The 13,130-nt window shown below is 39.9% G+C and overlaps 1 protein-coding gene across 1 annotated transcript in view; it reads left to right on the plus strand.

The window, feature by feature from the left end:
• The first annotated feature begins 2,355 nt into the window (after positions 1-2,355).
• Positions 2,356-13,130, plus strand: part of ATIC (5-aminoimidazole-4-carboxamide ribonucleotide formyltransferase/IMP cyclohydrolase) — a 1,003,526-nt gene continuing 992,751 nt past the window's right edge. Inside the window, exon 1 of the mRNA XM_044075723.1 lies at positions 2,356-2,501. Within this exon, the coding sequence (XP_043931658.1) occupies positions 2,483-2,501 (19 nt within the window). The 5' untranslated portion in view covers positions 2,356-2,482. The remainder of the gene's footprint in view (positions 2,502-13,130) is intronic.

A 13,130-nucleotide genomic window follows, 5' to 3' on the forward strand; every position in this document is an offset into this window, starting at 1 on the left:
CAGGCTGTCAGCTAGAGTACAGTATATTTCATTAATTAAAGATGGAAGGGGAGCAGAGAAATTAAGGTTTGGAGTGCAGCGAAGGCTATTTTTGAGTCTAGTTCTGAAAAACAGCAAAAAAACGACCACTAAGCACTGGCCAAGCAGTGAAGAAACATTAATCTTGATACCATTTTGAACTGACTATCACTATGGTAATAACAGAACGAACAATTGAATTTCCCTTACACTAAGGTAAAGGTCAAGTCTGTAACGTTTTACAGGGCTGGCTGTTATATTTACTCTGCTGTAGTCTTATTGGGTTGCAGTCCACAACTATACTGAGTTAAAATTCAAGTCTGTAAGCCTTTGGAGGGCTGACTGTTGTATTTACTCTGCTATCATTTTGTTTTTGTTTTTTTTTTTGGGGGGGGATTCAGTTCCTGACTATCTGGCTAGTGCAAGTGGTTAAGGGTGGACAGTTGGGAGCTAATGCTATAACTCACTGAACCTCTAAACTATACCTCTGGACCATACCTCATTATGAGAACAATTTCCTCATTTTTGAGTCTTGGAATTCCTTGTTTCATGTTGTTCCACACTGAATGGGTTTAATCACACATTTAAGATGTTTTAATATATATTCATGGTAAATAATATTGCATCATAGCAGCGGTTAGCGTTGTTGCCTCACAGCAAGACGTTCCCCCTTTCAATTCTCAGCTGGAGCGCCTTCTGTGTGGAGTCTGCATATCCTCCCCGTAGTCGAGTGACATTTAAAGACATGCAGGTAGGTGAGTGCATGAATGGGTGTGCCTTCTTTGAAGGTTGGATGTCGGGCTGGCAGCTCGGCACCGTAAAAATCCACTGCCAATCATTAGTGGACCGGAGTTCCGTTGTAGTGACCCCTAACCAGGAAAAGCCAAAAGATATTAGTTATTAATTCATCAAGAAAAGTTTTTTTTAACTGTAAAGTTGTTGTTGTGTCTTTCGGCTTTTCCCGGTTAGGGGTCGCCACAGCGGAACTCCAGTCCGCTAATGATTGGCAGTAGATTTTTATGTGCCGAGTTGCCGGCCCTGACACAAAACCTTCAACGAAGGTACACCCATTTACACGCATGTCTTCACACAGAAGACGTTCTAGCTGAGAATCGAACAGGACAACGTCTTACTGTGAGGCAACAACGCTACCGCAACACCACCACCGCAGTATTACTTGGTAAGTGTTCAACATTAAGAAAGCCAATGTTTCACACAACCGTGATGCTAGACAGATTTTTGTACTCTACCAAATACATTTGTGAGCATCTCTTAGAACAATTGTTGCATTTTCAGTCCACAACACGTTTACATACATACCTTTCAACCTCTTAGCATAAGAAATCTGGACAAAGCCTGTCATAATGAGGACAAAGGCCCAAAAATAGGAACACATTTTAAATATTGCTCTTATAAACTTAGAAAGTTGCTAGAATAGGATTTATGTTAGCATGCATTTTTTATGAAGGCTATGAAGTCTGAAACTCGCCTGCATGTCATTATTTAGTGACTTTAATCCTTAGATTATGCCAATGATTTGTCAAATAAATATAATTTTTATGAGGAACATACCAAAAATATGAGGCAAAAAATCTGGACATTCTGCAAAAATCTGTACATATGAGATATATTTACAGATATCTAAATGAGTGCCTACAACAGCAGTCACATGGCTTGCTTATTGAGCAAATTGATAATCTGAAGAAAAGTATCTTTAGTACTTCAGGAAGAAACCACTGAAAACGATGCATACAATATATTAAATGCTTTGGTTGAAATTTGCTGGGAATATTTTGAAAGACATCACACTTCCCCTACCCCACATGCAAAAATAATGGAAAGGGGTTGAGAATTGATGTATACTTCCTAGTATCTCTATAGATGGAAAAATAATGCGGGCACAGATCCAAAACAGCGTCAGACTTTCAATATTGTTATAAATTTAGAAAGTTATAAGAATAACATGTTTTGTACTCGCATGCATTTTCTGAAGGTTACACTCAAATAACTTGTCTGTCATTATTTAGTGACTGCAATGCATTTGTTCGTGATTTGCCAGAAAAAACACAATTTTTATGAGGAAAAGACAAAAACGTTAGGCAAAAGTCTGCGCAGCTGAGAGGTAATGTGACAGCAACAATGGTTTATGAATATAAATTATCGCTGTCTATTCATTCCCCTGGTTCAAAACGTCAGTTCTACAAATTGTTGCAACAGTAACCCTATTCTCTACACGGCCAGTACGTCACCTGTTAACGCATTCAATGCAAATGCATGATTGGAGTACGTCAGTCCCCATGGCTGCAGAATCTGCCTATCAATGGGGCACTTTTTAATTAGTTTATTAATACACCACGTGGAAGCTTATTGTGTAATTGTGCTATCTTGGATTCGAAAAGTGTAAAATTTAGTAGTGCTGGAATTTTGTAGGTGTATTTTGGGGCTGTAGTAGCATAATCTCAGTATGGCAGAAACAGAAATAGGTAAGGAACTGTTAAATGTATTGTGTAGCGGTAGTGTGTTTGAAACGTGCCTCGAATGCACTTCCTGTAGATAAGATTATGTGGCAAAAGTAGTCTGCATGTATATTAGTAAATGTTATTGTGTTGGGATTATGGGGACCACAAAGATACATTTGTCAATGTGGTGTAGTTTCTGTGTTTTAACTTTTTTTCTGGCTATCAACCGGTACCGTGATGTAAGAAAAATATTTTACCAGACACCCGCTGCTTAAACGTCGTGTGACTTTCCCCATCTGTGTTTCTGTTATGAACAGTGTTGGTACCATGAGGTTCGGGTGGGTTAAAGAAAATATTTTTTTTTGTCGTGGGTTTTCTTGTGCCAGTGTCTTTAAGTCTAATAGGGACGTCGTCCTGTCAAACTGTTGCCTTAACACTGTTGGTATTTTTTAAGATATTGGGACAGAAGTTCAAAAACTGGCTCCCCCCACCCCCCTTTTTTTTTGCCAAGAAACATGAGTTTGTAATGGCTTTGCTCGGTCATTTGAAGGGAATTGTAGTTAGTGCAAAACCCGCAAAAGTACTTTCCGGTACTAGCCAGCGCACAACCTCTACCCCCGTACAAAAATCTGTTAATTTATAGCCCAGTCCTTAAACGATAGTTCATAACCTCATGCCGTGAAGTTAAGGACAACGGTACACACGAAATGCAAGCGACCTAAGTGCTGAACGAGACGAGGGAGTGCAACCTTACCCCCCCCCCCCCCAGCCAGGGACTCACTATTATGACATTTCCATACAATATATTTATTTACACAATCCATAACTCCCAACCTCGTAGAGCAAGAAATCTGGACAAAAGCTGTAACTAATGGGGGAGAAAAGGCCCCAAAATAGCGAGAGTTTTTAAATCTTGCTGTTATAAACTTGGTTTGATGGAATAACAAAAGTTTTCAAGTAGCATGAATTTTCTAAAAAGTATTTAGTCTGAACCTCAAACGCTTGTCGTTATTTTCTAACTTCCATCCTCCATGATTTGCCCGTCATACATGAACAGACCAAAAATATGAGGCAGAAATCTGGACAGTTTAAGTATGACCCCCAGTTTATTACATCCAACTTTTCAGAATCTCATTTTCCTGTCTCTAGGGTATATACACTATTTTCCTTGCTCTCCCTCATCTTCATCCTCCATCACTACTTCCTTTTAGCATTCTTTTGTTATGTCTGCATATATGTACATGTGATTATACTTTTTTTTACTTTATCTTATTAACCGGGTCTATATCGCATCATTGAGTACGTGAGTATTGTACGCTGACATGAGCGAATATTCATGTTCCTTAAGTGTATGAATTTTTTTTTTGCGGTACAGTGAAGATTGGTATTTTTGCCCTTTCCTCACTGTAGTGTGATCTCGCAGTAGGAATATATATTTAGTGGGGGTGCAGCCCCCCACAATACCGTTTTCAAGTATGTGAATATTTGCTCGTGAGCATTTGATATTCACTTATTCGATGATGTGATAGACGCTGTAACCAAATGCGTTTAACTGTTGTAACCTAGGCTGAGCCTACAATTATTCACGTGTTCAGTGCAGTACCCTGGGAGCTAATGCAAACACGTAAATAAAACCAGACGGCATTGCCTTAGTTCCTCCCCCAAGTTGATGAAAGTAAATTTATACAATAATAAACTGCTCTAGTTCTGTCTCATTGTTTTGTGATTAACTGTGTCCGTCTCGTAGATATAAAACGTCTTAACATTAAGTAGTAAATCTAAAAGTAGAACTGTACCTTAATAAGTAGCCTAACCTCTACAAAAGTTCCTTATTAACAACATGGTATTTGGCACGTGAAGTTCTGTTTTGGGAAGGAGTAAGAGTGCTGCTCCTTTTGACCATCTTTTCTAATCTTTTTGAAGACACTTCTATGACTTTTAATGTCTAAGATGAAGGTATGTTTATTATGCTAAATTAGTGTGTGCTGGTCATTCAGTGGCAAAGTCTTTGTTTCCCTTCAGCTATTCACATCTGACGGTCGGCTGCCTGGCTGCTCTATTTTTCCTTCAGTGTCCCTTGTACTACTGCCAGTAGCAGATTCCGCAGGGGAAGTGGAGAGGAGCAACCTGCACCATCACATACACTTGCTGTACATGAGAAGATTTTTCTTGCAATGCTGTAACTGTGCAGAAATGGTGACTTCATGCATGTCACTGCTGGCATCTACTACCTCTGGCCTCTCCTCTCCGATGCTGTAATTGTATTGTCTGTATGTCCCCTGTTATGTGGTACACATCACTAGAGGGATGTCATCATGGACATGAAATCATTCAGCACTAGAGTGGGCGAGCCAGTAAAGTTGCCATTTCCCACCAGGACATAAGGGTTTGTATTTCTAATAATCTTTAAAATGTAGTCAAGTAAAACTCTGGTGTAACTGTTTGTGTATTATGTGGGGGTGAGCTTGCTGTTGCACATCCTGCTGGTTATATGTTTGTTTATAGACACTTGTAATAGGAGTATAGTTAAACAGGGTTCTTCTGCTTTCCATTTCAATACATCAGACTACCTGTAGTAAGCATCAGCACTGTGTATTTTATAATTGTTACTGGTTTCTCTGTGTATTCTTTGCTTATAAACATCAGTCGTTGCACATTCTTGATGTATATTTACTAGTAGATAAAACAGCATGTTATTGTTGGAGACTTTGGATTTTGTAAAAGCCAAGAACGAGCAAAGGGTTCAGAATGGTGCAGTAAACTGAAGTATCACTAAAAATTAATAACTGCACAGAACTTACAAGGCGAAACAGTTTAATCAAATAAATAAAATGAAAACATAAGCGCTTTCACGACATACAAGATGCTTCATCGGACAAATCAAAAACAGTTAAAAACATTGTTATATAAGTTGTCAGTTAATAAATCAATTAAGGAATTAAAATTTAAAAGGGCAATAAAAACATCTCTGAATGTCAAAAGCATTAAACCAATAGGTGCTTAAAAATAAACGGTACAGAAATGTGCATAAAAAACATACCTAAATAAAAACCCAAAAGTATATAAATATCTGGGCATGGCAACGCATGTGTTGAGCTAACTTTCAATGGACGTGCCTTTAAGAAGGGTTTCAAAGAGAGCATACCATTGAGACCTGGAGGCTTCTCTGCATTAAGTAAAAGGATCCACTTTTGTTCGGCTGACTCAGTACGGTTTTCAAAATCTCCCCCTCATACATTTACCTGTATTACTTGTAATACTAAAAATCTGAAAGTGTGTCAGATCAGTATTCATTATGAGTTGCTAGGGCGTTGCTGTCCTTTTGCTTATTGATGTCCCTGATGTGATCAAGTATTCTGTCTTTAAATTATCTATTGGTGTTGCCCACGTAGTATGCATAGCGCTTCTGGCAAAACAAAAAGTATGCTATGTTAGCAGTTTTACAGTCTGCATAGTAGTTCATCTTGATAGTGGAACTTGCACATAGGGTATGTGTAAAAGTAATTAGTATAGATGTTTACATGCCGAGCAGTTCCTGCAGGGAGGAGAAAGGGGCATGGCAGAAACAGCTGATTTGGAAGCTCCATCAAATCCTCGTTCACTGGATATTTGTTTTGACAGACTGTCTCGTATTCTAATCATTTGATGAGAATCCACTTTTGAATTCCAGTCTTACTAAGGAAGGGGACAGTAGCTTAGAGGGCAACAGATTATCGCATGAGTTCCTACAATGTTACAGATGGAAAACAAACTTTACAAATACAAGCGTTTGCAGTGGCAATGCTTGCACCTACAAGCATCATTGGAGCATAAAGTCATACCAAGAGGTCTCTGGGTACTCAATATGCCCAGCTATGGCAAATTTTACCCTGAACTTTTACGCAGACGGCAACAACTGAATCTACAGTTTAGTGCCCAATATATTAACCCCTTGATTTCTTTTTACCCATAGAACTTAAACTGAAGAATGACATTGTTTCTTTACAGAACTCCTATGCATAGTCAATTTACTTATGTGATTGCAGATGAAATAGATTCGCTACAGGAAAGTACTATAGCCTATGAGAAAAGACTACAGTTGACTAAAATGAAAAAAAAAAACTACAAAGGAATTTTAAAATTTTCTGTAATCAACATGTTTTTTTCTTGGCCATGGGAAGAAGCAAAAACGTTGGCTCCCGTCTGTGTTAATCCAGTTCAGACTTTGCCTAGTACGCCTATTGAAGAAATTAGGGCTGTAATGGCGTTTACAACGCTATCTGATGCTGGTCACTCTTTAGCACAGTCTGTGCTTCGAGTGATAAAACAGACGATATAACCACAGAAGCCCTAACTGTTGTTCTATAGCTAGTACCAGCAACACTGAGCATACAGACCAGTCGACTCCTGTCGTTAGACCGCAAACTGGCACATATGCTAATACACATTTATTGAATGGCGAATAATGCCAAAAACAATATTTTGAGAGATCCACTGCAGATAAACAACAGATCCAGAAGCCTGAGAAGAAAGGGGAGACTGCAATGCCGGCCCAGTGCAGAATGGAATACACAAACTGTCAAAAGGAGACGCTTTTGAACTCTGGTTTAATTTTTAACTTTTCTTCGTTAGAACTAACTTGTGAACATATTGTGTTTATTGAATAAAGGCCTGCCCTTTATTCCTGCTAAACGGGCAGACCATACAGAAATGCTGAAAGACTTGAGATTGCTAGGTAGAAATCTCACATTGAAAACCAAGTATAAAGAGTTTTGCTAATGCTACCTTTTCTTATAAAAAGCCTAGTACTTTTCCTAACAGTGATCCTGTAGTTCAAACCTTTGTCAATGCATGTGAACTTTAATTTAGACCGTTATTCAATGAAGGAACTAGAGCTGATTGTTTTGTAATATGTCTAGCCAGGATTATCTAGCTCTTAACGAACTTAAGAATATGCACTTCATAGAGATCAAACCTGCTGATAAGGGTGGAGGCATAGTTGTCCTTGACAGAGATTTATACCTTACACGGATGGAATTGTTACACGATGTTAATGCATATCAATGTAAGCCGTTGTGAACACCACTATGGAAAAAGTGTCCTCCTTGATTTTTGACTTGTTAATGACAGAACTGATCAATGAGCATTTATTGAATTTTTTAACACAACACCTCCATTGATACCTAGAATATATGGTCTGCCTAAGATACATAAGAACAGGAACACTCCACCCATGAGACCCATTGTCTCTGGTGCACGGAGCCTCTATTTTCTGAGAAACAACTTACATGCACTGTTAGATACGTGCAACACTATTTTAAAAGACAAACATTTTTAAAGAGACGGTATACTGTCATATCTACTTTGGGCAGTTATTTTCTAGACATTGTGTCTCTCTTTACTAGCATCCCTAATGACTGGGGTATAGAAATGATCAGATAATTTTTGACGACTAGCACATTTTTCTAACCAGGTTAAGTTGATATGTGCTCTTATGGAAATTGTTCTAGAAAACGTTTGTACTTTTAACAAGGATTTTTATCTTCAGAAAGTTGGCGTAGCTATGGGCACTGCTTGTGCCAACAGCTATGCTAACTTAGCTCTGGTACATTGGGAATCTGTCCACATCCTGTCTGAAACAAATATTTATTGTGACAGGATTATATGGTATGTTCGTTTTGTGGAAGTTATTTTTCTGTTAGGAAGGGTGATCAACAGGAATTAAATGATTTTGTTTATATGCACAATACAACCAACTTTTTGAAATTTACATTCAAATATTCTCTGAATGAGATTGAATTTTTAGATGTGCTGCTGACCAAATCTGACTTAAATCAAGTGTCTAGCAGCATCTACAAGAAACCCACAAGGAAGAATGCACTCCTACATAGAAGTATGCATCCAGGACATATTCCTAAAAACACACTGAAAGGTCAGATCTATAGAGTGCTACGGTTACACGACAATGATACAGATGCAGAGAAAGCTCTCTCTGAAATTAAATTTGAATTTTTAGAGAGGGGGTTACGAAGCTAGGGGAATAGATGTTGCTATGGATGAAGCATGGACAGAAAAAAAAAAAATAGGTGTAAGCCATATTTTGGTAAAGGAACATAATTTCAACCTGATATTTTCAGGGTGTTTTTTCAGTACTCGAGTGACATTAATGAATATTGTAATGCCATTAAGAAAAACTGGAATATTTTACGTAGTGCTCCAGGACTAATGAACAAGATAGGCTATACACCATTGTTTTCTATCAAATCTGTTAAACAACATCTATGTGATGGAACTAGTTCTGGGAATAGACCTGTTGTAAACACATCTATACTAATTCTTTTTTTTTTATACACACCCTATGTGCAAGTTCACTATCGAGATGAACTACTATGCAGATTGTAAAACTGCTAACATAGTATACTTTTCGTTTTGCCAGAAGTGCCATGCATACTATGTGGGCAAAACCAATAGATTAAAGACAGAATACTTGATCACATCAGGGACATCAATAATCAAAAGGACAGCAACGCCCTAGCAACTCAAAATGAATACTGATCTGACACACACTTTCAGATTTTTAGTATTACAAGTAATACAGGTAAATGTATGAGGGGGAGATTTAGAAAACCGTACTGAGTCAGCTGAACAAAAGTGGATCCTTTTACTTAATGCAGAGAAGCCTCCCAGGTCTCAATGGTATGTCCTCTTTGAAACCCTTCTTAAGGCACGTCCATTGAAACATAGTAACGCATGTCTTAAAAAAAAAAAAAAGTATAGAGCCATGTCCAAATATTTATATATTTTTGGGTTTTTATTTGCATACGTTTTTTATGCATATTTCTGTATTTATTTGTAAGCACCTATTGGTTTAATGCTTTTGACATTCAGAGATTTAAATTTTAAATCATTAATTGATTTAACTGAACTTGTATAAGAATGTTTTTAACTGTTTTTGATTTGTCTGATGAAGCGACTTGTATGTTGTGAAAGCGCTTACATTTTCATTTTATTTATTTTATTAAATTGCTCCGTCTTGTAGGTTCTGTGCAGACTTTGGATTTTGTTGTATATTTGTGACAGCAGCTGTTGGTATAATGTCTTCACCTTGGATACCTGTACTTTGTATCACTCTGGACTCGTGTTATGGAAAATGTGCCTGTGTACTTAATTCGGCAGACATTTCTTTAGTGGTGTCAGCACTAAACTGTTGCATTAGATCCCTTGATTGTTGAGAAGTAAGCAAGCATGACTGTTGGCACCACGTCTGACTTTCATTTACCCTTTTTATTTGAGCAAATGTTGGTGTCATACAGTGTACTAATCTGTCATTTGCTTCCCTGATCATCTGAAGTCTGTGTGAGCGATACAAATGTGTGTGTGTGAGCGATACAAGTGTGTGTGTGTGTGTGTGTGTGTGTGTGAGCGATACAAATGTGTGTGTGTGTGTGTGTGTGTGAGCGATACAAATGTGTGTGTGTGTGAGCGATACAAATGTGTGTGTGTGTGAGCGATACAAATGTGTGTGTGTGTGAGCGATACAAATGTGTGTGTGTGTGTGTGTGTGTGTGTGCGATACATGTGTGTGTGTGTGCGATACATGTGTGTGTGTGTGTGTGTGTGTGTGTGTGTGTGTGTGAGCGATACAAGTGTGTGTGTGTGAGCGATACAAGTGTGTGTGTGTGTGTGTGAGCGATACAAGTGTGTGTGTGTGTGTGTGAGCGATACAAGTGTGTGTGTGTGTGTGTGCGATACAAGTGTGTGTGTGTGTGTGTGAGCGATACAAATGTGTGTGTGTGTGTGAGCGATACAAATGTGTGTGTGTGTGAGCGATACAAATGTGTGTGTGTGTGTGAGCGATACAAATGTGTGTGTGTGTGTGAGCGATACAAATGTGTGTGTGTGTGTGAGCGATACAAGTGTGTGTGTGTGTGAGCGATACAAGTGTGTGTGTGTGTGAGCGATACAAGTGTGTGTGTGTGTGTGAGCGATACAAGTGTGTGTGTGTGTGTGAGCGATACAAGTGTGTGTGTGTGTGTGTGTGAGCGATACAAGTGTGTGTGTGTGTGTGTGAGCGATACAAGTGTGTGTGTGTGTGTGTGTGTGAGCGATACAAGTGTGTGTGTGTGTGAGCGATACAAATGTGTGTGTGTGTGAGCGATACAAGTGTGTGTGTGTGTGAGCGATACAAGTGTGTGTGTGTGTGGATACAAGTGTGTGTGTGTGTGGATACAAGTGTGTGTGTGTGTGTGTGTGTGTGGATACAAGTGTGTGTGTGTGTGTGTGGATACAAGTGTGTGTGTGTGTGGATACAAGTGTGTGTGTGTGTGAGCGATACAAGTGTGTGTGTGTGTGTGCGCAGAGTGCGTACAAGTGTGTGTGTGTGCGCAGAGTGCGTACAAGTGTGTGTGTGTGTGTGTGTGTGTGTGTGTGTGTGTGAGCGATACAAGTGTGTGCGTGTGCGTGCGTACAAGTGTGTGCGTGTGCGTGCGTACAAGTGTGTGTGTGTGTGTGTGCATACAAGTGTGTGTGTGTGTGTGTGTGTGTGCAGAGTGCATACAAGTGTGTGTGTGTGTGGATACAAGTGTGTGTGTGTGTGGATACAAGTGTGTGTGTGTGGATACAAGTGTGTGTGTGTGGATACAAGTGTGTGTGTGTGTGTGTGTGAGCGATACAAGTGTGTGTGTGTGTGTGAGCGATACAAGTGTGTGTGTGTGTGTGCAGAGTGCATACAAGTGTGTGTGTGTGTGTGTGCAGAGTGCATACAAGTGTGTGTGTGTGTGTGTGCAATACAAGTGTGTGTGTGTGTGGCATACAAGTGTGTGTGTGTGTGTGTGCAGAGTGCATACAAGTGTGTGTGTGTGTGTGCAGAGTGCATACAAGTGTGTGTGTGTGTGCAGAGTGCATACAAGTGTGTGTGTGTGTGTGTGCATACAAGTGTGTGTGTGTGTGAGTGCATACAAGTGTGTGTGTGTGCAGAGTGCATACAAGTGTGTGTGTGTGTGTGTGTGCATACAAGTGTGTGTGTGTGTGTGCATACAAGTGTGTGTGTGTGTGTGTGTGCATACAAGTGTGTGTGTGTGTGTGTGTGTGTGTGCAGAGTGCATACAAGTGTGTGTGTGTGTGTGTGTGCGCATACAAATGTGTGTGTGTGTGTGTGTGTGTGTGTGTGTGTGTGTGTGTGAGCGATACAAATGTGTGTGTGTGAGCGATACAAGTGTGTGTGTGTGTGTGAGTGATACAAGTGTGTGTGTGTGCAGAGTGTGTTAGTGTGTGTGTGTGTGTGAGCGATACAAATGTGTGTGTGTGTGTGAGCGATACAAATGTGTGTGTGTGTGTGTGTGTGAGCGATACAAATGTGTGTGTGTGTGCGATACAAATGTGTGTGTGCGATACAAATGTGTGTGTGTGTGTGTGCGATACAAATGTGTGTGTGCGATACAAATGTGTGTGTGTGCGATACAAATGTGTGTGTGTGTGTGTGCGATACAAATGTGTGTGTGTGTGTGTGCGATACAAATGTGTGTGTGTGTGTGTGCGATACAAATGTGTGTGTGTGTGTGTGTGCGATACAAATGTGTGTGTGCGATACAAATGTGTGTGTGCGATACAAATGTGTGTGTGCGATACAAATGTGTGTGTGTGTGTGTGTGTGTGTGCGATACAAATGTGTGTGTGTGTGCGATACAAATGTGTGTGTGTGAGCGATACAAATGTGTGTGTGGTGTGTGTGCGATACAAATGTGTGTGTGTGCAATACAAATGTGTGTGTGTGTGTGTGTGCAATACAAATGTGTGTGTGTGTGTGTGCAATACAAATGTGTGTGTGTGTGCAATACAAATGTGTGTGTGTGTGTGCAATACAAATGTGTGTGTGTGTGTGCAATACAAATGTGTGTGTGTGCAATACAAATGTGTGTGTGTGATACAAATGTGCGATACAAATGTGTGTGCGTGCGATACAAATGTGTGTGCGTGCGATACAAATGTGTGTGTGGTGTGTGTGTGCGATACAAATGTGTGTGTGTGTGCGATACAAATGTGTGTGTGGTGTGTGTGTGCGATACAAATGTGTGTGTGGTGTGTGTGTGCGATACAAATGTGTGTGTGCGATACAAATGTGTGTGTGCGATACAAATGTGTGTGTGTGTGCGATACAAATGTGTGTGTGTGCGATACAAATGTGTGTGTGTGTGTGTGTGTGTGTGTGTGTGTGTGCGATACAAATGTGTGTGTGTGTGTGCGATACAAATGTGTGTGTGCGATACAAATGTGTGTGTGTGTGTGTGTGCGATACAAATGTGTGTGTGTGTGTGTGTGTGCGATACAAATGTGTGTGTGTGTGTGTGTGTGTGTGCGATACAAATGTGTGTGTGTGTGTGTGCGATACAAATGTGTGTGTGTGTGTGTGTGTGTGTGTGAGCGATACAAATGTGTGTGTGTGCGCATACAAATGTGTGTGCGTGCGCATACAAATGTGTGTGTGTGATACATAATGTGTGTGTGTGATACATAATGTGTGTGTGTGTGTGATACATAATGTGTGTGTGTGTGTGTGATACAAATGTGTGTGTGTGTGTGTGCGATACAAATGTGTGTGTGTGTGTGTGTGCGATACAAATGTGTGTGTGTGTGTGTGCGATACAAATGTGTGTGTGTGTGTGTGTGAGCGATACA

Source organism: Protopterus annectens, chromosome 6.part1 (assembly GCF_019279795.1).
Source record: "Protopterus annectens isolate FY-2018-M chromosome 6.part1, PAN1.0, whole genome shotgun sequence".
Classification (NCBI taxonomy): Eukaryota; Metazoa; Chordata; order Ceratodontiformes; family Protopteridae; genus Protopterus; species Protopterus annectens.